This window comes from Anguilla rostrata, chromosome 5 (genome assembly GCF_018555375.3).
Source record: "Anguilla rostrata isolate EN2019 chromosome 5, ASM1855537v3, whole genome shotgun sequence".
In the NCBI taxonomy this organism is placed as follows: Eukaryota; Metazoa; Chordata; class Actinopteri; order Anguilliformes; family Anguillidae; genus Anguilla; species Anguilla rostrata.
Window position 1 is genome coordinate 31,357,671 of NC_057937.1, and position 22,786 is coordinate 31,380,456.

A 22,786-nucleotide genomic window follows, 5' to 3' on the forward strand; every position below is an offset into this window, starting at 1 on the left:
CGTGTCCACAGGTGTATGCGACATAAAACCCTCTCAAAACTTATGATTTCTTGTATCGTTAGAATGCATCAGTACAGGGGTTTAAGGTATATAGGGGTCTAAAAACACGTCCAAAATCTCTCCAAAAATAAATACATTTCACAAGTTTAATTTTTTATTTCTGCATAGTGAAACCAAAATGCATAAAAAATTGTAATAAAAGCTGAGCACCTTAATCGCATGTGAATTGTTTGATTACAAATCTAAAATTGGAAAGTACAGAGGAAAATCAAGAAAAAATATGTGTGTCCAAAATATTATAGAGGACACTGTTTGACTCCTGTAACTATAAATAAAATGTGTTGTCAAAAGTAGGTTAAATTCACTGACATGTTATTTTCGCGCCTCTCTTGTATCTGTCAGTGTCAACCAGCGTCAACTGTTGGCCGTGAGGAGCCGTTGGTGCTCAACTGGCTCACTCTGAGTAATGTGACAAATGAGGCTGGGGGGAAAAAGAAAAAAAAAACCCTTTTCCCCTTTTGTCCTGAAATCATCCCAGGGATGGTTTCTGATTATCCCAAACACATTTTGTATCATCCCTGGGATGTCAACATTCTGTTAGTCTGAAGCCCTGCCTCTGGGAATTTAGTTTGACTCCCCCTGCTCTGAAAGTAACACAAGGGCTGGACAGTGAGGAAGCCAGTTTTCAGAAACGAAATGTAATTCCCGCCTACCCTTTAAGTTTTATTGTGGTGATGCATAGACTGACACCAGAACCCTGGGTAGTGTGGAAGTTTAATATGAGTGTATGCTTTTGATTGTGTAAATTTATGAAAGGAGAAAGAAGAAGAAAGAAAACACTGTTCTTTGGATGAACTTTTGATGATCTCTGGCATACGTGACTAGAGATACAGTGTGTGTATGAATTGTGTTATTACCAAGCAACAAAACCTCTGTGGTTTATCTACGTGTGCTAACCGAAACTGTTTGTAAAACTCTTGTTTCCTTCCATCTCAACTCAAGGGGGGATATTTTTTCCATATACACAGAAGTTCTATAATGAGTTTGTATTCATCCTCTTGCTCGCAAGGATTTCTTGTAGTCCTAAGTGTAGTGGATCTCTCCATGCTGCGTGTAATGGAGCCTTGTTGAGAGATGTTGCTCACTAACACTAGTGCAGTTGGCTCCAGTGTAGGTGTTTCAGCTACCCATTTCAGTGTAAGTCAATGGTAACAATATGGTCAAAATACAAAGTCAGTATTTTTTTCCCACAAGAAAACGTAGCTGCAATAGGTGTTTTATCTTTTTGTCTGATGTGTCCCCATGTGTCGATTTGTTAAGTTATTGTGATATTTGGACAAGACGGTAATATTTTGTGGCAGAATCAGGGACAGTTTGCATCACTGCCGAGTCACTGTATCTCAGGCACTTAGTGGATGACCGGACTTCATGTCCCTATTGCGCAGTCTCTGGATCCAATTTGTTCAATATGGTGACGCCAACAAATTGCATTTCCTGGGCTTCTAAACACTTTTTACCAAGCCCATGGGAGTCAGTGGGTGACATCACAGTGACACAGTGTCCATATTTTTCTTGTCTATCATTCTGTCCAGGCTGTATGCTTATACATCAACTACTTTCAATTCAGTTCAATTCAAATCACTTTATTTGTCCCTGCGGGGCAATTGCAGAGGTACATAGAGTAGTACGATTAACAAGTAACACAATACAGGAGGAAAAAAAAGCACACACAAATACAGTGCAACAGTGCTGATTTAGAGGTATGCATTGTATGGCATACAGTGCAAAATATAAGCTATACACATTAAGATAGTAATATAATACTATTATTGCACTATTATTAGTATAGTGCGGTATACACAGTATACGTATTGATGGGTAGTTCTATAATATATAGGTGCATGGTAATACGATGTAACATAGTTGAGGCACGATAGCAGTCCGCTTCGAAGCGGATGGATGAGGTAGCAGTCCAGGGCCGAAAACCATGTGCAAGTCACTGTGTGGGGATGGGGGGGGGGAGATGTAGTGATCAGAAAATACACATACTACAGACACTAGACTTCTATCAGTATTTCTGGCATTGTAAGCCTAATAACTTTAGCCTGTATTAAAATAAGAAAAATAGGCACTAAAGTAGCAAGACATATTGCAAAGAAGCAGGAGTTATGCTTAGATGTGTTGGGCCATGCAAACATTGTCTATAGGTTTTCACATTTTTCGGTCTGGCATTTCTTTTCGATTTCAACATTTGTGAATTTCTCTTTTTGACCTTACCAGCTGAGGCAATAATAATGCCTTATTGTGAACTCTCTCAAAGAAACCCAAAGCAATCTATATTGAAATATTGATTTGTATATTTTTATTTGCATTCTTTTACCAATCCTCATGTGTAGCATGCAATTCCTGTTAGTTAAATAAGTACATAACATAATTGTACATTGTTAAACATCAGTACAACCTTTGCTGTTCCTAATTGTCAATCTATGATTTGTTTTATAATCGAATAATGACATGGGGAGTATTGTGGTCATGTGTACGGTTTGTTTGAAAATAATTGTTTAGTAAAACATTGGTTGTCTGATGCAGTTCATAAGCACATTGTATGCTGCACTTCCTGCATTTATTCAAAACAAGGAAGACCAATGGCCTACCATTATCAGCCTGATATTTGAGCAGCATGGTGATCTGCAGCTCTCCAAGAGTATGGCTGATTCTAAACTGGCAGAGGGTTTTCTGGGAGTTTATTCAGGCTTCCGTGGCAGTCAAGCTTATATATAGGGGGAAAGTCTGCTTTTTGTCTGCCATTCTGTTCCCCTGGGTGTCTTCAGTATGTTTTGATTAATATCTGAAAACAGTGCATTTTTATTGTCTTTCGAAATGTGACTAAATGGTTCAACAAACAGTGTGAATTACATAGCCCTTAGCAAGTAGCCAGTTTGGTTTAGTATGCCTTGTCAAATGTTTAGCTCAAAATAACTATTTGCTGTAGGTCTCATACTGTAATGCTGATAATATCAGATTACTGAGAATTGGATTATTTTCTTCATTGCATGACCGCAGCTTCTCTGCGTGACCGTTTGGGTGCTGCGAGCATTCTGACTCATCTCTGAGTCATCACAGTGTGATTTCACTTCCTGTAGTGCTTTTGTCACACAAAGACATACCCTTGTTGTAAATTCATTTATTGCAGTTCTGTGACACTGTGGTTAACCTTCCCCAAGGATAGCAGTTCAGACACTTAAGGAAAAACTCCATCATTTTTTATTTCTTTTTTCAATCACTTGAAGGATCTGGCCATAACATCCCTTTCGTCAGTCGGCCTCTACATTGTGCCTACACAAACTGCACATGAAGTAGCCTCTTATGACTCAATTATCTTGATTCAATGGGCATTTGTACTTAAATCTAACTCACAGTTTCACCCCTTTACACAGATACCAAATCTAGGCAATACTTACCCATTTATGGGGTGTCCTATTTAAGTCTTTATAACTCCAGATCTCTTAGATTAGATTATATTCATGATTAATCTCATTTATCACAAGACCTTTTTCCAAAACTATGCAGACTCTTTTAAATGCTTCTTTGCAAACTCTTACCTGGCTATACTGTTTTTGCGGCAAATTTCTTGCAGTGTAGCCTCTGAATTTTTGCTTGTGAAGTCTTCTGTGGACAGTAGTCACTGACAGATCCACACCAGTCTCCTGAAAAGTGTTTCTGATCAGTTGAACTGCTGTTTGGGGTTTTTTCTTCATTATGGTGAGAATTTTCATCAACTGTGGAGGTCTTCCTTGGCTTACCAAGGTCTTTGTGATTTCTAAGCTTACCAGTGCTCTCTTTCTTCTTAATAATGTTCCAAGCAGTTTATTTTGGTGAGCCTAAGGTTTGGCCTGTGTCTCGACTCTTTTTTCTTTATTTAATTAAAAAATATTTCTCAGCTTTAAAATAGCTTCCCTGACGTTCATTGGCACAGGTCTGGTCCTCATAATGACAAATGACAATGACAGACTCCAAGGCAATCAGAAGGCTAGAATCAATACTAGACACTGAATTCTCTCTTATACATGCACTGTGGAACCAATTGAACATACAGTACCTGACTAAGGGGAAGCACCTGTAATGCCATTCGTCCCAAACAGTATGATGCCCTGAAATGGGGGGATTTTAATAAATAGTACTGTAATGTCGACATGATTAAACCAAATGCATTAACATTCCCTTAAATAAACAGCATGTGAATTGCTTGATTATAAAACTAAAAATGTGGAGTACAGAGCCAAATCAATAAAAAATGTCCCAAACATTATGGTATTGACTGTACATATTTAAAGATTATAGCTCTTTTATTTTATCATGCAAACATGTAGAAAAATAGATTTAGTTCAAAATATGTATATACTGTCTGGCCAAAAAAAAAGTCGCACACTAATGTTTCGTTGGACCGCCTTTAGCTTTGATTACGGCACGCATTCGTCGTGGCATTGTTTCAACAACCTTATGCAATGTCACAACATTTATTTCCATCCAGAGTTACATTATCTTGTATTGACAACGGGAGAGTCGAACCACTCCGTAAAGTCTTCTCCAGCACATCCCGAATACTTTCAATGGGGTTAAGGTCAGGACTCTGTGGTGGCCAATGCATGAGTGAAAATGATTCCTCATGCTCCCAGAACCACTCTTTCACAATTTCAGCCCGATGAATCTTGGCATTGTCGTCCTGGAATATGCCCGTGCCGTCAGGGAAGAAAAAATCCATTGATGGAATAACCTGGTCATTCAGTATATTCAGGTACTCAGCTGACTTTATTTTATTGCCACATAACGTTGCTGAGACTAGACCTGACCAATTGAAGCAACCCCAGATCATAACACTGCCTCCAGAGGCTTGTACAGTGGGCACTGTCCAAAAAAAATCCAAACGGCGACTTTTTTTTTTGGCCAGGCAGTGTATTAATATGGTTCTATCTTTCAGGCTACTGTGTCACTGTCCCATCTACGGAATACATTTAATCGCCGATCCAGAATATCTTAAAAATCTTTCTGGGTGTGGTAATGATGGCCTGTAGGGATTTTTGGTTTTAGCGTATCCTTAGTGCCAAGCCACACATGCATCACTGTGTGACCTCGTTCCATCATCTGGTTACATGCTTTATTAAACCTCTGTGAACTTTGACCTATGGATACAGAAAAAGCCACAGTTCTCAGAGAGTTATTATATGAATAATTAGTCATAGTTACAGGGTTTAAATGCTGTATGCTCTGTTTTAATGATAGTTTCACAGATCACATAATAATAATAATACTAATAATAATAATAATAATAATAATAAAAACAGTTTGCAATAATAGTTTACAGGATTTTCCATGCTCAACATATTGCACAGTTATAATAATAATAATAAGAACAGTTTGCAATAACAGTTTACAGGCTTTTTCATGCTCAACATATTGTACAGAAATAATAACAATAAGAACAGTTTGCAATAATAGTTTACAGGCTTTTCCATGCTCAACATATTGTATAGACTTAAAGAGTTGCATATTCACAATAGGTAGAGTAAAGCATTAATTAGAATTCAATAGAATGTCTTATTGTATGCAGAAAACCCTGATTCAACAATCTTATCGTGCTGTTTCATTTAAATGGCTGGGGTGAGTTTGACACAACTTTCTAAGAGCTGCAGAGGCTGAATGCTAACTCTTCACTCTGTCTGAAATTCCACTCTATTCATGAAGTTGCCTCTCCTTTCGATTCTAACATGTTCCTTCTTCACCATGGCAACTATGGAACTGGAATACAAAGCACTGCTGAGCTCAGGTTAGTCAGAGGGAGTTATATTAGGGCTGAGCCAGTGTCATTCAGATGCAGCATTTGTTAGCTTCAAAACACAATATTCAGGCTCCTCCTGTACATTTAGGTGATTTTAATATTGTTTATGTTCCACCTGCCAATCAAAATGGCATCTATGTCTTAGAATCATTTTAAAATGATTGATTCCAATTAATTTCTTTGCTGAATCTAAACGGTAACCTACTGAATCTGTTTCTGTCTGTGAAGAGACCAGTATTTTATGTGTTTGTTTGAACAACCTGCAGAGATACGCTTAATTCCTACGTGAACAGCTTCAAAAGTACACAATGCAGGATGTTTGGTAGACATGCTGATCAAGGAAAAATAACAAGTAATATTGGCTCTCATAAAGAAAATGTATATATGTACAGCTCAAAAAATCAAGTCCACTGTTGTGGTGTTAGTGAGAACTTTTAAATTGACTCCACTAGACTCCCGGGGCAGGGGTATGAGCAGTACTGGAGTAGGAGTGAACTTTGAGAAGGATGGGATCAAGAGGGGTTGTCCTCTTGTGTTGTGACCACCAGGCAGCTTGTCAAATGAACTGGAGCCTTCAGGTTCAGTTCAGAATGCATTCAGAATACATACTTATCAGAAGTTTTTTGTTTTGTTTCATTCAGTTATATGTATTGGGTTTATTTATTTGTATGTATTATACTGTTGCCGATTAATTAAAACAGTTCTGACGATATGGTTTTTTTAAAAGGAGATAATATTTGAATCTCCCTTCAGTTTCCAGAACTTGGCTTATATACCAGAGGTTTTTTCCCCCTATCTGGTGAGCTGTGATTATAAAACTTTACAGCATGTCAGGTAGTTACTGTGGACAGTGGAAGCTCACAAGCTTGCTAAAAACCTTTGTGGTATTCTGGGATAAACTCCTTGTAAGCTGTTAGAGCTCTGGGAAAATGCCTCTGTGCACAGATTTTATTAATTAGTAGGAACTAGTCCATTGAGACCAAACATCCTTCCATTTTAGATGAGTACATGCACTTGTTGTACGTCGCTCTGGATAAGAGCGTCTGCTAAATGCCTATAATGTAATGTAATGTACATGCAACACTGTCTGAGATCATCAGATCTGAAACATTTTGCACAAGGTTTTATTAGGTGTTTTCTTAGAGTTTGTGACCTACTGCAGCTGAAAGAGCAATTGTTATTAGCAATTTTTTTATTTTGTGCCAAATGCTATGAAAGAGCTAAAATGCATGGAAGTCTCAGGGCAATTAAGCAGCTAATCTGAGCCAAAACGAGCACCATATGTGACTGCGGGATGTCTGTGTGTCAGAGCTCCAGCAACCACACACAGTAAACAGGAACAGACTACACACACCCTGCTGCTCATTTACTTTGTTTCTCACCTACCTATTGGCTTTATGGCTCCTTCCTTTTTATATTTTCTATTTGGAAGGTTTACCCTTTGTTGCAGTCCTTTTGAGATGCTGTGTATGGGGGGAAGTGGGGGGTAGGAAGGGGAAAGTATACAGATGTTTATGGCCTGACAATAAAACTGAGCTCTACAAAGGGCTTTGTTATGCATGGCACTAATTGCATGTGATTCCTTGATGGGAATGACATTGTATTTATCTGCTCATTTTTTAGTGCATAATAACTGTGCTGATAATTGAATGTACCTATTCAGTTCCAGAACAGCCTGGATGTGTGCAAACCACTGGAACCGGGGGACGTTTTTAAAAGGATTTGTGAAAGTGTTGATATTTAATTCTATTTTGTATGTCTATAAATGCTGCAGTTCCTGGGAAGGCATCTTCATCTACAGTAGTTTTGATTGATAATCAATTATATGGTTACTTATTACCTTCCTAACCAAAAAAGAAATATGAATAAATTATATTGTATTACCTAGAAAATATATATTTAGAGTGCATAACCCACAAAAATAGGGTTTCTGTAAATGCATGCAAATTATGTTGAATTTATAATGTATAATTATGTATCATTATAAATATAAAATATGATAAGTTTACAGCGAATGTACTTTTCAATACTAAAGTATTAAAGATATATTATGCAATGCATTTTATTTTAAGAAATACATGTGGTCATATATTGGAAATTAAACATCTTTGCCATGGGTTGTCCATTTTAGGATGACTTTTGATGTGACGACAGGGAAAATGAGGGGGTGGAAAAAATGCAGAAAACTGAGCAACTTCTGCTTTTTTTCCCTCTTTAATTTTAGAAGGACAGAGAGATAAGGACGGGGCTCTTCACAAGCTTGACCATGCTATTGCCAGTAGTTGACCTGTTATGTCCTGGTGACCTGGGCTTCTTTGTGTATATGCCTTCACTAATTTGCTCTTCGTTTTTTCTCTGTCCTATTTTTCAGGCCCGACCTTTCAGTGAAATTGGTGGGAATCCTGGTGGGATCATTGGTAGCTCCACTCCTCCCCTTCCTCCTTACTCTCCTTGTAAATTTTGTTTTTGTTCCCACCCCACAATGCTGCTGGGAGAACCATCGTGTCATAACAAGCAGGAATGAATTCTTCTGGCTTGTCTGAGATCGCTGCTGTTTGAGGTCTGCCAAGAAAGGAAGAGAGGAAGAAAGAGAGAGATTGGGAGAAAAAAGGAAAGAGAGGGAGAGTGTGAGAGAGAAAGATAGAGAGAGAGAGAGGGAGATAGGCAGTCTTCAAGATGTCCTGGAAACAGAGAGAGACTTGAGCATCACATTTTGACATACTCTGGTGCTACTCTGGACTAAGTGAGTGTTCGTGTTCATTCCCCTTGTGTGGCTCACCACCGTGAAGAGGGCACCATGCCAGCCAAGGGCAAGTACCTGCTGAATGAGCAGGAGCTCAAACAGGAGGCGCTCTTCCACAGGTTCTCCTGCATCAGTCAGTATCAGCTGCTGGTGATGCTACTGGGCCTTGTCATTCTCTGCTGTGCCTCCCTCCTCATCCTCTTCTTCTCTCTCAGGCTGGTAAGTGCAACAAAAAAAAGAGTTGTTTATTTCTGCCAGATAGTGTGACTGTCTGACAGTGTGTTTAATGAACACAGTATATCAACTTAGGTAGAAAACAAGTCAGTATGCAGGTAGAAAATTGCAGAAAGAGACAGAGATTTTTCCCTGGACAAATATGACTGTGAGGCTGAAAAGGAATCCGTGGTGCACAGACCAGGGACTGTCATGCAGGTCAGTCATTGGAACAGTCCCGTCTGAGGTGAAAAGAGGCGGCTTTTCAGAGAGCTGTGCAAATATCAGTGCAGCGTGATTAGGTGTGGATACTGGCTGAGATAGCAGCACCATGTTCAGTTAGAGGCTGTACCAGACGCCACCTGTGACATTTATGTTCCCTATTTACATTAACCTCATGCCCTTCCTTTTACACTGACTTGATTTCATTAGCAGCATGTTGTCTATGTATCCAGAAGCGTGTAAGAAGTGTGCATGCATATGTATACAGAAGTGTGCATGCATTGCAAGCTGTGTGAGAGAAGGAGAGAGAGAAAGAGTGAAAGGGAGAGAGAGAACCTTCTCTAACCCATGAGAATCTGTCTGATTAGTGTGCATAAATGTGGTTGTCATCCTGATTGGGTCTGCTCTATGTCCTCACAGAGTGCAGTACATCACAGTGCGTTTGTGAGTGTGGTAAGCTGCGGGCTGGGCGTGTTCCTTGCCCTATTTATGCTGGTATGTACAGAAGCGCTGTCACAGCGCTGGATGGTGGTGTTGGGCGTGGTGGTGTGGACCACTCTCATTACTATGGGCTTCACGTTCATCTTCAGTGGTGATGTCATCCGTGCCTGGGACCAGGTAATGCACCTCTTCATTATCTCACTTTCTTTGTCCTCTCCTTTGCTTCCATCTAGTCAGCTCAGACTGTCAGTGACAAGGTGTTCCTTGTCTTTATGTGCTTTATACTCTATACTAATTAGTGATTTATCATACTCTAATCTCAATCCCACATGCTAGAACACCTGAAAAGGGAACTTCTTAGTGAGGCTATTGAGTTAGCAATCTCAATGACTATGAAATTTTTTGTAAGCTAACTAAAGATGCTAGCTTCCCCTTTGTGGTGAATACTACCAACAGCAACTTCATTGTGTCATTGTGTTGGACACTTCATGTCAAGCTGGTACAGGCAGACTGCTGACAGTTGATCAACCAGAGGAGACAACTGTGCAGAATGAAATCCAGCCTCCCAAAGCTACAGAAAATTATGGACCACTGTGTAGGTCCGCTTTAGCAGTATGAGCTACTTGCCAGTCCATATTCAATTTAATGTAAAAATTACAACATACAGTAACATAGCTCAACAGCTAAGTAACACTTTGCGGACTTACTGTATAACGTTTAGTTTGCAATCTAAGTACATCGTAAATACATTGCTTGAAGTAAAAAAAAAAACTAAGAAATTTTGCTAAAAAAGTTAGCTAGCTACTATAGCTTGCTTGGCAGGCATCTCTGAAGATCCACCAGCATTTGGATGGTAGTATGCATGGACTGAAGGCCTTAAAGAATTATCCCTTATGGTACTGAGCAATACCTACTGCAGACGTGACTGAAAAGAGGAAACATCCACTGTGTTTGATTGTTTGTCCTTCGTGCAAACTGTACATTATCTCAGTTTAGAGCATGACCACCAGATGTGTTGTCAGGCCTGACACATGGCTGGCAAGCAAGGTTCTTGTTTGAACAGCACTGTTCAAATACAGTTGTCTTTACCCAATATGGACCCAGGAAACTACACAGATTGGCAGTTCAAGACAAGGAAGTCTTCTTTAGTGTGATATTATTACTGTAAATTGAAAGTTTGAGTCACAGTGTAGGCCTAAATTCAATTTATGCCTTAATATTATCTTTTCAAAGATTCTCCAGCAGTACTCCTCCATCAAGTGAATGCTACTCTATTAAATCAGTCACTACAAAAGCTTGGATTTTACTCTGATTTAGTGCTTTAAATTTGTGCCAATTATATCTCCCTTCCTGATCCACAGGTTCCGTTCTTCCTCTTCATCATCTTTACAGTGTACACCATGATGCCATTCCAGATGTGCTACGCTGTGCTCCTGAGTGTCATCTCCTCTCTGTCTCACATCATTGTCCTCACTGTGCGCCTCACTGTCTTCAGCCACACCCCCAATGCTTTTCTAGCCAATCAGGTACTTCCATGAACCACCACTTTGAGCTAAAAACTCAAATCTCAACATCATTCCAAATAAAAAATAATAACAGATTACCTATTAACAGAGTTTGGCAGTTGTTTGTAGCAGATCCTAATTTGTTTTTAAAAGGTGTTCAAATTAGTTCTGTCATGTCCTAGGCATGCCTCCTGAGTGTCAGATACATTTCTTGTTTTGGCATTCATTCTAAATAAATACTGTATTTTCAATCAAGACAACTACCGTATCTCTTTTGCATCTTTACTACTGCACTATTGTATAAAGCAGTATAAACAGCACTTATAATTTCATAAATGCCTGTCTTCACAGGATGAAAAATGAAAAATCTGGGTGTCCAATACAGCTCACTCAAATCATTTAAGCTTGGTTAGAAAGAAAGCCTTTATGCATGCTAGGTTTCTGGTACCCAAAACTGGGGGAAAAAAGCAGTGCAGATTTAATTCCATTAATCCGTATTTTCCCCAGTATCATAATTTAGTATTTTCTCGAGACAAATCATCTGTATGAGAAAATAGTATATGTGTGCATCACATTGACTGAGTGTCCCTTCTTCAGCTGCTGTCCAATACCATGGTGTTCCTGTGCGGCACCGTGGTTGGGGCTTTTCACAAGGTCCTCATGGAGAGAGCTCTGAGACAGACCTTCCAGGACACTCTCCGCTGTCTGGGAATCCGCATGAAACTGGAGATGGAGAAAAGGCAACAGGTCAGAGTCCTGCCCACTGCTTTTTACACAACTCCCTCCCTCCACCATTCCCCTCCCCATCTCCTCTACCACCAGCTTCCCGGCAAATACACTAACCCATTTACTGGAAGGGAAATGCATATGAATTTATGTATTATGGAAACCGATTGCACTGCACTTGAAAATATTATAAAATAACCATGCTAAGGCATATCTATGATGCACTGGGAATCTCTGTATTTACGCACTTTTACCAAATTTGTGCACCTTGACCTGTATTTGTCTGGGACATTTCTGGGCATGGCGTGGGGAGGGGTAGGTTTGGGTACAGAGCCTGTGGTTTTGGGTAAGATTTATAGTGTTATAGACTGTACATGTGTGCCTCACAAGTGTGCCCAGTACTTTTTTGTATAGCAGTGAGTCTAGACCCACCTTCCCCATCAATGTGTCTGTAATGCAGGAGAACCTACTGCAGTCTGTGTTGCCAGTTTATATTTCTATGAAGATGAAGCTGGCCATCATGGAGAGATTGCAGGACTGCAAAGACAAGGAGGAGCGTCAGCGGCTAGTCAAGGACAACAACTTCCACAGCCTGTATGTCAAGAGACACCAGAATGTCAGGTACATGGAGCCCTGCTTTGCGCGAATACAGCCTAAGATTAAATAGATCTTAATGTTTCTTTTCTGTCCTGTACTGCTCCTAATTTGCACTTTCGAGGTATTTGTTTAAAATGGACAGCATTTATATGGCGCTTTTATCCAAAGTGCATTACAATTGATGCCTCTCATTCACCCATTCACACACACACTCACATACCAACGGTGGAAGGCTGCCATGCAAGGTACCAATCAGCTCGTTGGGAGCAATTAGGGGTTAGGTGTCTTGCTCAGGGACACTACGACACACCCAGGGCGGGGGATCGAACTGGCAACCCTCCGACTGCCAGACAACCGCTCTTACCTCCTGAGCTATGTCGCCCCCCTATGTTTCCTACCAGTTTTTATTCCTTTACTTTTTTTGACCATGTTTAGAATTTGAGTGATTTATCCTTGGTTTAGTTGCTACATTCAGAACCACAGCTTCAGCAGAACAAAGCCCCATTCATTTTGCTTGGTTTTTAAATAGAAAGAGCACCTCTTTAATTCAATACCTTTCTCCCAGAAATGTTTTGTTTATGATGTTATATAAGATCACATTTTAAGTTTATGGAAACTCTCCAGGCTTGTATTGAAGGACTTTCTTTTACAAAGTGAGGCAAGGACTACTATTAATGTATTATTTTTATTATGTACTATTAATGTATAAAGTAATTACACTTCTGGCAATTCACTCGATTATTCACAATGAAGGAATTTATAAATTGTACTGTATCCACTTCTCAGTACTGGAGCATCACAGTGAATTGTGAACCAAATCCATAAACACTGGTTATCCAAATCCATGAGTTATCATGGAGCAGGTTATCAAGGTGGAGGTATGTGTATAGCACAGTTTTTATATGTTGTTGCTTCAGAACTGGAAATCATGACCCCTCTTATTTTTCTTCCCAATATGGAATGCCAAATTATATGCAGTGTTCATGCTGCAGTTATCATACCCAATGCAGGCAAGCATAGACAAGCATGCATTCCCCTCACATTCCCCACACAAGACACTTCATGTGCAGGTTTTGCAAGTTTATGAGGCTAAAATTGAATGTTCAATCGACCAGCGGGATTCTCAAGAAAGCAGTGAGAGGCTGATCCTAGCCAACTGAACTCTCACTAACCCTGGGCAGTGCTAGCATCAATTATGGTTTGCCTTGTGCAGCTGTTGGCACAGTTGGGATTTGAACCAGACCTCCAGGTCCCATCCATGCACTCGAACACTGTCATAACAGGATGAGCCGCCCATCAGCTCTTTAATTTATGACACTTTTAAATGGGAATTCATATTTATAATCTACATAACATACTCTACTCATCTACCTTCAATTTAAAGTACTTAACCAGTTTTAGGACATCAATCAGATAAGATTTACGGTACATCACATTCAATAAAACAAACATTTAAGCTCTTTAAGACATAAACGGGTGTGCCTGGAATAGAGACAGATGTTTTGTTTTTTTTAAAAGCAAGTGTCTGTCTTCAACTTTACAATTGTCATTAATAATCAGTTAATATAATCAAAATTTAAAAAGTAGAGAATGAATTATTTAGGCAATAGAAAAAAATATAATACCAGATTCTTGGTGAATAGCAATAAATCTGTAAAAAACTTAGTACTTTCTCAGCTTTGCTTTTAATATTTTGAGCATTGGGTATGTAAAAAATCATCGTTTATTTATAAAGGAGAGTGGAACAATCATTGGTAAGTCAAAATAAGTTTTTCAGAGTAAAAGCTATTTCAACTGCTTACAGTAGAATTCACTATCAAAATGCCATTTGGTTACAATGTCCCACACAATAAATGAATAACTCATTGCCATCGCAGGTCTTTGATGGTATTTTGATAGGCTGGTTTGCTTCTCTGTGACAGCATCCTGTACGCTGACATAGTGGGATTCACCCGACTGGCCAGCGACTGCTCTCCCAAGGAGTTGGTGATCATGCTCAATGAGCTCTTTGGGAAATTTGATCAGATTGCCAAGGTGATGCTCCTCACCAGTAATAACAATCATAATAATTTGACAGATTAGAATTGAGGACGTCTAGACAGTAGATATCAGTCTTTTAAATTTTTGGTCCCATGTCTTAGCATTGTTTTGTACTGCATCTGTATTAGTGACATGAGTCATTTGTCGACTTTGTCTTAAGGCTACACATCAGATGGACTACCTGCAATTTCAAACATTTTATTTGTGTCCTCTCAGGGGTTTCACGTTTAAAACAAATAATATATTTCAGACATTGCATCTGTCCTATAGCAAAAATATATGACAAAGAACATTACCAAGTCACTGGAAAATCCCTTTTCTGATAAAACATGTCAGAACACTGTAAATATAAGCTCTTGTATTATATTCGTTTTCTAAAAGGTTTTAAAAGGTATTAATATTCAATATTAAATTTTTTTTTCCTATTTCAGGAGAATGAATGCATGAGAATAAAGATTTTAGGAGACTGTTACTACTGTGTCTCTGGCTTGCCTGTCTCCTTACCCAAGCATGCCAAGAACTGTGTGAAGATGGGCCTTGACATGTGTGAGGCCATCAAGTGAGTAACAGATAATGGCAGTATTATTTCCATTTTAAAACTATATTTTATTTTACCTGAACATTTTGGAAAAATATTATACATTTAATTGAAAACAATGTCTGAGAACCAGGATCTAAGCCTATGTGTTACTGGATTAGCTAAGTCTATCTATTATCACAAACTTGGTATCCCCAGCTGAACTGTACATCAAACTGAGGGCTTAAGGGAGCTTCTGGCATTTGAAGACTGGTGTTTCCGAATCTGTGGGCAGTTCATTCTCTGTATATTCCTTGAATATGCTGCTGTTGTTATTATTATTTTTTTTTAAATGTTCATGTTGATGGCAAAAAATATAAACCAGGAATTGGACATCTTCAGGTCTTAGAATAGAATAGGTATTACAAATAGAATATGAGCAGTGATTTATGTTGCAAAGGATAATATACAGGAGTAAACCCTAATACAGAAATAATGAAAGCCTGAGATAGAGATTATTATACAAATTCATACAAATTATTGTGTCTGTGTTCCTTGGCACATACAAGACTCATAGGATCTGTCGCTTTAGAAACTGTAGAACAGGGGTCATTGTGGGTGCTGGATTTTGCTCTAATACTGGATAAAAGCAACTGATTCACGAATAAAATTAGCTGATTAGTTGAATTAGGTTTTCAGGTCCGGGCTAGAACAAATGCCTGCACCTACAATAGGCGTTCTTAGATAAGACTGGAACCTGTTGTAGAGCTTTAGTTCTGCTTGCTGCCATTGCCATCCAAACTTCATGATATTCTAGTAAATCAAGATGTGTACCCCAATTCCTGCTTTCATGGTAGCAGTAGGCTAATAATCAGTTGCTGAGAAATATAGTTTTTCAAATAGAAATACAGGCAAGAAACAATTTTTTTACCTTCAGTATTACCAGACTAGGCTTGTGAAAATGCAGTATCTGTTGGAGTTTGGTCATGGTTTATGTCCCTGTTCAACCCCCTGCAGACAGGTTCGAGAAGCTACAGGTGTGGACATAAACATGAGAGTGGGCGTACATTCTGGCAACGTGCTGTGCGGTGTGATTGGCCTCCGTAAATGGCAGTTTGATGTGTGGTCACATGACGTCACTTTGGCCAATCACATGGAATCAGGTGGCGTACCCGGGTAAGATATTCACAATAATAACATTCACTGTCAAAAGTTGTAATTTGTCACCTGTCTGTATGTAAGGACTTCTGAAGTTGTACAGCAACTGTATTTTTTCTTGGCTATGATGTTAATACAGTGCTCTGGTGTTGTGTTCACACGGACAGGCATGTCCACATCTCAGAAGCCACACTCAAACATCTTAACAATGCATATGAGGTAGAGGAGGGTAATGGTCACCTGAGAGATGCCTACCTGAAGGAGCATAATGTCAAGACATACCTGGTCATAGACCCGCAGGTGAGGCCATCATCAGTTGTACAAGAGTGGAGACTGGATATATGTTAATGTGAGAAATGCTTTTCACTGATTTGTCTCAATTTCTGTAGTCCAAGGAAAAGGAGCTGAATAACAGCAACCTACCCAAACTACGGGTAAATGATGGGCTGAAGATGCGGGCTTCAGTGCGGATGACCCGCTACCTGGAGTCCTGGGGGGCCGTTAAGCCATTCGCCCACCTGTACTGGCGGGAAAACTACATCAGCAACCCCATGGTCTTTGGCAGGAGCCCCAACAAGGTGAGGGGGATGCTGTTTTAGCCATTGTACCACAACTGGTACAGCAGGAGTGAGGTTACAGTGGAATTGTCTCTAATGCTACTCAGTTAAATATGTCAGATTTTGAACATAATTACATGTATATCTTTAAAGCAACCATATTAATTGGACCAGTGTATTCATTAATATAGATTAGAATGGAAATTTACATTTGACATCATCACTGCAAAAAACAGATTCAACTTTAGCTGTTACCTTTTCGCAACTTTTACAAATTTGCACACTGATTGGTGGATAATCCACAATCAAAACAAAATAATTGGTGATACTCATAAGAAAATACCACTTTCAAAAAATAAAATGCCACTTTCAAAAAGCGACATAAAGCTAGCAGCAAATTGATTGATGATTGCGTGTAATGTGCCCTAAACTTTCAATAACCCTTTTCACACATGCAACCTTAACCCAAAATGTTAGAAATCCTGGGCCCATGGGAGCTGCAATTGGCATTATCGAAAAGTTGCTCTAACAGAAAAGTTCTGGTTCTATGTTAGTGAGAACAAAACCATATTATTAATGTGTGGAGCATGCAAAAGTCAGCTTGTTTTACTTAGGCATCCATCAAGCTAGGTTTGTCTTACTACTGAAAAAATAAGCAAATAAATGCAGCACATACATCTTCTTAAAGCATAGTTTTATAGCCATGCTTTTTATCTTGGAATCACAGATTCCAAGATATATCAATTATGTTGTGTAAAAATAGAGAAAAAAGTACATCACACACAAAACAGTGAAGACTAGAAGAGTGCACTCAGTAGACTGCAGATCTCCGCCAGGCGTGTTAGCTTTGCTGATGCAACAATAGAGGCTACACAATCAATACAACCAGACAAATACAATATTACAAGTTTTTACCATGTGCCACTGAAAATCCCAAAAATGCTGATTCAGTGAAGTAATGCTAAAGGTGGTGACATGTTAGCTAATTTCATTCATATCAGCCAGACAGATCATATCTGTGTTAGACAGAGCTAATGTTGACGTTATAGACTGGCACTTATTTCAAATGTGGACGGGAACAATTGCAAAAGACCAGCGATGTAAAATATCAATATCAATGTGAAAATGCCAACAAAATTGCCACAGATTCAAACATTAACATACCCCGTCAGTTGGCGGATTATTCTGTTGGCATTTTAACGTTGAAGCTGACATTTTACATCGCTGGTCTTTCATTCCAAACGGAAGCAGTTGTTGATCACTTGCGGCCCCTACCGGCCGGTTAGGAGGGAGTGAGGAGTTAGAAGTCAATGTATTTCAATGGACAATGATGGAAATTAATTCAAATAAAATACTTGTCGTTGACCGATTTGCTAAATTTTCAAGAATTCAGGTCCTTGGCCTGCTGCCAGCATGCACAACAAGTATTAGGCTGATCGGCCCAGTAGTATGCGAGATTAGCTGCGGACAGATACACAAACACACGCACAAAGCTACACACGCACACACGACCAAACGCATAATCCCCTCCAGGCTCTCGCCTGGTGGAGATAACAAAAAGCCATCTAAAAAGAACAACAAAAATGGCAGCTCATGGTCATTCCAATGTCCAAAGGAAATCGCATTAAACAAATCATATTCTCCGAAGAAAATCATACTAAACATAAATAATACTCTAAATTAGCTTAGCTGCTCAGTGTCAGCATACACTACTTATGGAAGGGAGGGATCTGGCCACCCCATCAGGAGAGAATTTGGGTTTACACAGTCAGGGTCTGCAATATCAGAGGAGGTATAGCCTAGTGGCTTTGAATTGAGAATACCCTGTATCTCAACCAACACAGTCCTTAATACTGTACTTCTTGTCTCACAGACTGGGCACCAACTGTCACATGAAGGGCATATTTCAGGGTGCGGATATCTCTCTCCCAAGTGCCCTCCGAAATGAGGTGCATTAGGTAGACTGAACTCAAAGTGGATTTGCTGCTTGGCAAGCTCAGTTTGCAGACAGTGGGCCACGTTGGAGAAAACCTCATGCAGCTCCCGTTCTCCACCTCTGATGTTTGTTCCTTAGTCAGATATGAGTCTAAAAGCTCTTACTCTCCTTGCTGTGAACCGCCATAAGGCCATCAGATATGAGTCTGTGTCTAAACTACTGAGGTAATCTAGGTACACTGCTGTGGTGGTGAGTAATTTGAAGATGGTTCTCCCTCATTTTTCTGTTCGCCATTCCAACTTAATGGAGTAGAAAGCTGGCTTGTGGAGGCAAAGGAGAGCAAGGAGTAAGTCGGCCATCTTTGGTACAGTTGCTTTAGTCTGCAACCACGGCATCCATGCTGATGCTGGTAGACAGCTTGACGACCACGCAGAACCCAATATTTCCTTCTCAGCTCAGAAAAGACCCTTTATGGTCTATGGTGACATAACTGGTCACATCAGTCTGCTGGATACTATGACTGGATGTTTGGGGTCTAGAACAATGGGATAAACATTGTCTACGTCAAATTTATCTGTCTATTGGAGATGACCGCCCACACAGATAAACTTATTAGTGTTGTCAAATTTAGGAGCCTGCTGTCAGGAGAAATTGGTTTAGTCTTTTCAGGCCAGTGATTTCTTCTTGGAAGCTATCATGCTGTGCTCGTTGTAGTAGGATCTCTTCTGCCTCCCTGTAATCATCAGTGGTGGGGGAACTAGATGTACCTGCCTCCCCATGAATCAGCTGGGCTGTGGTCTCTAACAGGGTCTGGAAGGTAGTGAATTAGCTGGCATTAGGACATTCTGGTGTCACAGAGGTCTGAGTCAATCCACAGAAAGCTGATTTCCTTAGTTCTTCTGCTGCTTCTGTTACTGTGGGTCTGTGGGTGGCTGAGGCCATTGTTCAGGGGACTGATATAGGAAAAATGGACAACATGACATCTGTTACGAATGGCAAGCTCTTTAAGGGAATTTCCTCTGGTTATATCATCATTTGGGTTGTGGGAAGAGTCAACACAGTGCTAGGTACACTGTGCAGTGAGCTTCTGTATCTCTGCTAATCTTGTGCCCACAAACACTATATACCTGCACAAGTCTGAATGGAACCAGCAGTCTGTCCACATAATTGTTTTCTCTATAGGCAGGGTTAACTCTTTGTTCAATACCTCAACAAGCTGTGTTCCATTAAGCGCTGGGCTCAGTTCCAGTCTTGGTATGGACAATTTAGGAGCCACTCTGGAGTGGGCTATGAGGAATGTAACAGTGATTTGTCCACTTTGGTATTCTGAGCATAAGTAAACTACTGAGCCATAGGCTCACTCTGAGGTATCACAGAAGACATGCAGCTGTCATCTGCTCTCACCAGAGTTGTAACATCTGGGTATGTAGATCTTGTGGAGGTCCTGGAATTCTGCCTCTCAACTGCTTCATTCAAGTAATAAGGTCTCAGGGAGTAGTGGGCCATCTCAGTTCCGCTCCTTGTCCCGAAGGTGCTGGATTAAGGTCTTGGCACAGAGAGTGTATGGGATTATGTAGCCCAGGGGGTCATACTGGGTAGCTAGTACACAGTAATGTTCCGCATCATTGGGTGATCATATGAGACTGGACTGTGTTTGTAACTGAGCCACAATGCCTGAGTCGCAATGCCAGCACAGGCTAAGTGTAAGCTCTTGTGGGTCGTTCTTGTTCTGAGAGAGCAACAGCTCGCTACTGTCTGATCTTGGCTGTTTGGGGAGATGACTGATTACTAAAGGAATGTTACTGGCCCACTGAAAAAGGTTGAAACTATGGCAAGTAGACCACGGTCCTTGTCCAAGAGATACTTTGCAGCATCAGTGGTAGGGAAGCTTTGCAGGCAATTATCCACATAAAAACATTTCTCCAGAGAACCAGACATGTTCCCCTGGTTGACTGTGATTGATGACATGTTTTTGCACTGTGTATGTAGGACAACACAAACTGCAGGTTGTGCCAAAAGGAAGTACATACCACTCGTACACGCTAGGGGGTCCTCTCTCCCGAGGTCTCACCTGAGGAAGCGTAGGATGGGTTTGTCTTCAGGCAGTAGGCTATAACTCAACATTCCACAGCAGATCAGAGGATGGTGAGCTAAAGGACCACCCAGTGGACCCCTACGAATTGGCTGAGAGGGGTGATGAGGTGGGTGTGATCAGCTCCAATGAGGAGAAGGGGATGAACAAGGTGTCTCAGTGGGAGGTCTTGTAGATGTCTGTACCTTTTCTTTAGGGCAGCCACAGGGTGAGGGTGCTCAGACTGGGTAAGCCCATCATCAGTAAAGGCACAGCTTATCTTGAATCTCCTCTGGGGATTCTAGACAGGTGAATTGTGGAAGGACATGGACTGGCCAGGCAATATGGTTTCCTCTTGCTGTACTGTCCTCAATGCTAGGCTCTCAGGCTTGCCTTTGAGTTGGACTTTGAGTTGGAGCTGCCTGGTGGCTTTATGAAGGAGGATCATCCTTTCAAATCCATCATCTAGAACAGCATAAGTCCAAAGTCAGCAGGCTCCATTATAGATGATTAGTTTGCTTATCTTCAGGAGGACTGGACCACCTGTGGTGGCTCTGTCTAGATAGTACACTCTGACAGGGAGTTCTGCTTGGAAAATAATCTGGTCTAAGGACTGGCTAACCATGGAGGACTGGCTGGACCACTGGAAGTTTGGAAGATTCCGGTACTCTTAATAGACCATTGGATGACATCATGTAGGGCTCAATGGTGCTTACTGTTGCAGAGCAAGCACAGCTTCTTCAAGTTACACTGAGCGGCCTGGTGGGAACAACAGCATCTTCAACATTGCTTATTAGCTTTAATCCACTGAATCACCTGCTCTTCAATAGGTTTCTTAAACTCCTCATACTGAGTTAGGAAGTGGTCAGTCCTCTGATAAAAGGGGCAGAAGATCTTGTGCTGGTTTTTTAGCTGCTGAAGCAGGCGCAATTGTGGACTATGAATTATGCAGATTGGGCATCTCTTTTCTACCATGCAATATGGTAGCACTCCCACCCATAGGCTTTGACTTCTTCTGGTTTTCTTTCTGGCTCAGTAGAGAACACTCTCCGCATGGTTCACATCTGACTTCTTGTTGAAGCCAGTTGGAGAAGTTGATCAACGTGGGACCCATAGGAAAGATCTATGGGTCATCTCCATCAACATCTCCATCACAGCCATGGAATGGACATGAAGAGTAAAACTATCAAATGCCACTCCATTTCCTTGGGGAATAGCAGGGAGACCCATTATGGCCTTCAGGGCCAGCTGACAGGGTTGCCTGTATCTCTTGTCCAGAGCTTGAAGGGCACAGGTGAAATGGTTGGAAGAATTGGAATATGCTAAGGCTAAGCTCTGAGAGGTATCAACCTTAAGGTGATCTAGCAGCAGATGATATTTATAGTGCAGCAGATTCACGAGGGCCATCCTCAACATATACTGTATCTCATCCTTCTAAATCAGGGGACTTAGATCAGGGAATGAAGGACCTTTTATCTTCGCAAATACATAGGCTCTGAAGGCTGGATAGGAACAGGCAGGTTGGGGAGGACCAGGCTTAGGCAATGGTGTTGGGAAGGGAACATATGCTGCTGCATGCTGCTGGGACTGGGGAGGTGGTAGATACTATGTAGGAAATAGAGACTGAGTAGCTGCATCATGGGTGGTAACATAATGAGAATTGGACCCAGGATATGTGGACCAGCGATGGTGAGGAGGTGATGTGTCACTAGACCGGGGTAGGTGTTCTAGTCTGTCCCTCAGGTCATGCACTGATGGTGTTCCTTGTGACCCATGTTCTGGAGGAGCTGGGGTAGGTGTGCTCAACAGGGCTCACTGCTGTACAGCCTCCTCCATCTGCCTTCGTGCAGTCTCAACTCTGAGTCTCCTCATTTTGTTTAACTGTCTACACAAGAGCAAGTGTAAGGTCATCCTTACAGAGGGGGCGGGAAAGTGATCTCTGGAAGTTGATCTCACTAGGACTTTAGCTCCTGCCTGGTATGCAGGCTAGGTTTTGTAACATAGTCCTCCAAGTAGTCAGGGCGAGTAGTATGGCGTTTGGAACATCAAAGTTATGAAGGGGCTGTGGACTTACTGTCCATGATTGAGAGGAACAGCTCAATCTGGCTTGAAGGACCGAAGTAAAGGAGGGTTGCAGTTTAATAGGTTGGGTCAGGAAATGGTAACTGTTCCACTAGGGTGTTAGTCAGGACACAGGAGTCAGGAATCTTATTTTACTGTTTAT

General features: G+C 40.8%; 1 protein-coding gene across 4 annotated transcripts in view; it reads left to right on the forward strand.

Annotated features, from left to right (window-relative positions):
* LOC135255064 (adenylate cyclase type 2-like) overlaps positions 1-22,786 on the forward strand; it is a 45,417-nt gene that overhangs the window by 5,026 nt on the left and 17,605 nt on the right. For 3 of the 4 annotated variants that reach the window (XM_064335795.1, XM_064335794.1, XM_064335796.1), the window contains exons 2-11: positions 8,208-8,798; positions 9,435-9,632; positions 10,817-10,981; positions 11,558-11,707; positions 12,147-12,307; positions 14,206-14,317; positions 14,755-14,882; positions 15,858-16,016; positions 16,166-16,298; positions 16,388-16,576. In XM_064335795.1, the coding sequence (XP_064191865.1) occupies positions 8,634-8,798; positions 9,435-9,632; positions 10,817-10,981; positions 11,558-11,707; positions 12,147-12,307; positions 14,206-14,317; positions 14,755-14,882; positions 15,858-16,016; positions 16,166-16,298; positions 16,388-16,576 (1,560 nt within the window). In that variant the 5' untranslated portion in view covers positions 8,208-8,633. The remainder of the gene's footprint in view (positions 1-8,207; positions 8,799-9,434; positions 9,633-10,816; positions 10,982-11,557; positions 11,708-12,146; positions 12,308-14,205; positions 14,318-14,754; positions 14,883-15,857; positions 16,017-16,165; positions 16,299-16,387; positions 16,577-22,786) is intronic. The other variant, XM_064335797.1, reaches the window with a different exon arrangement.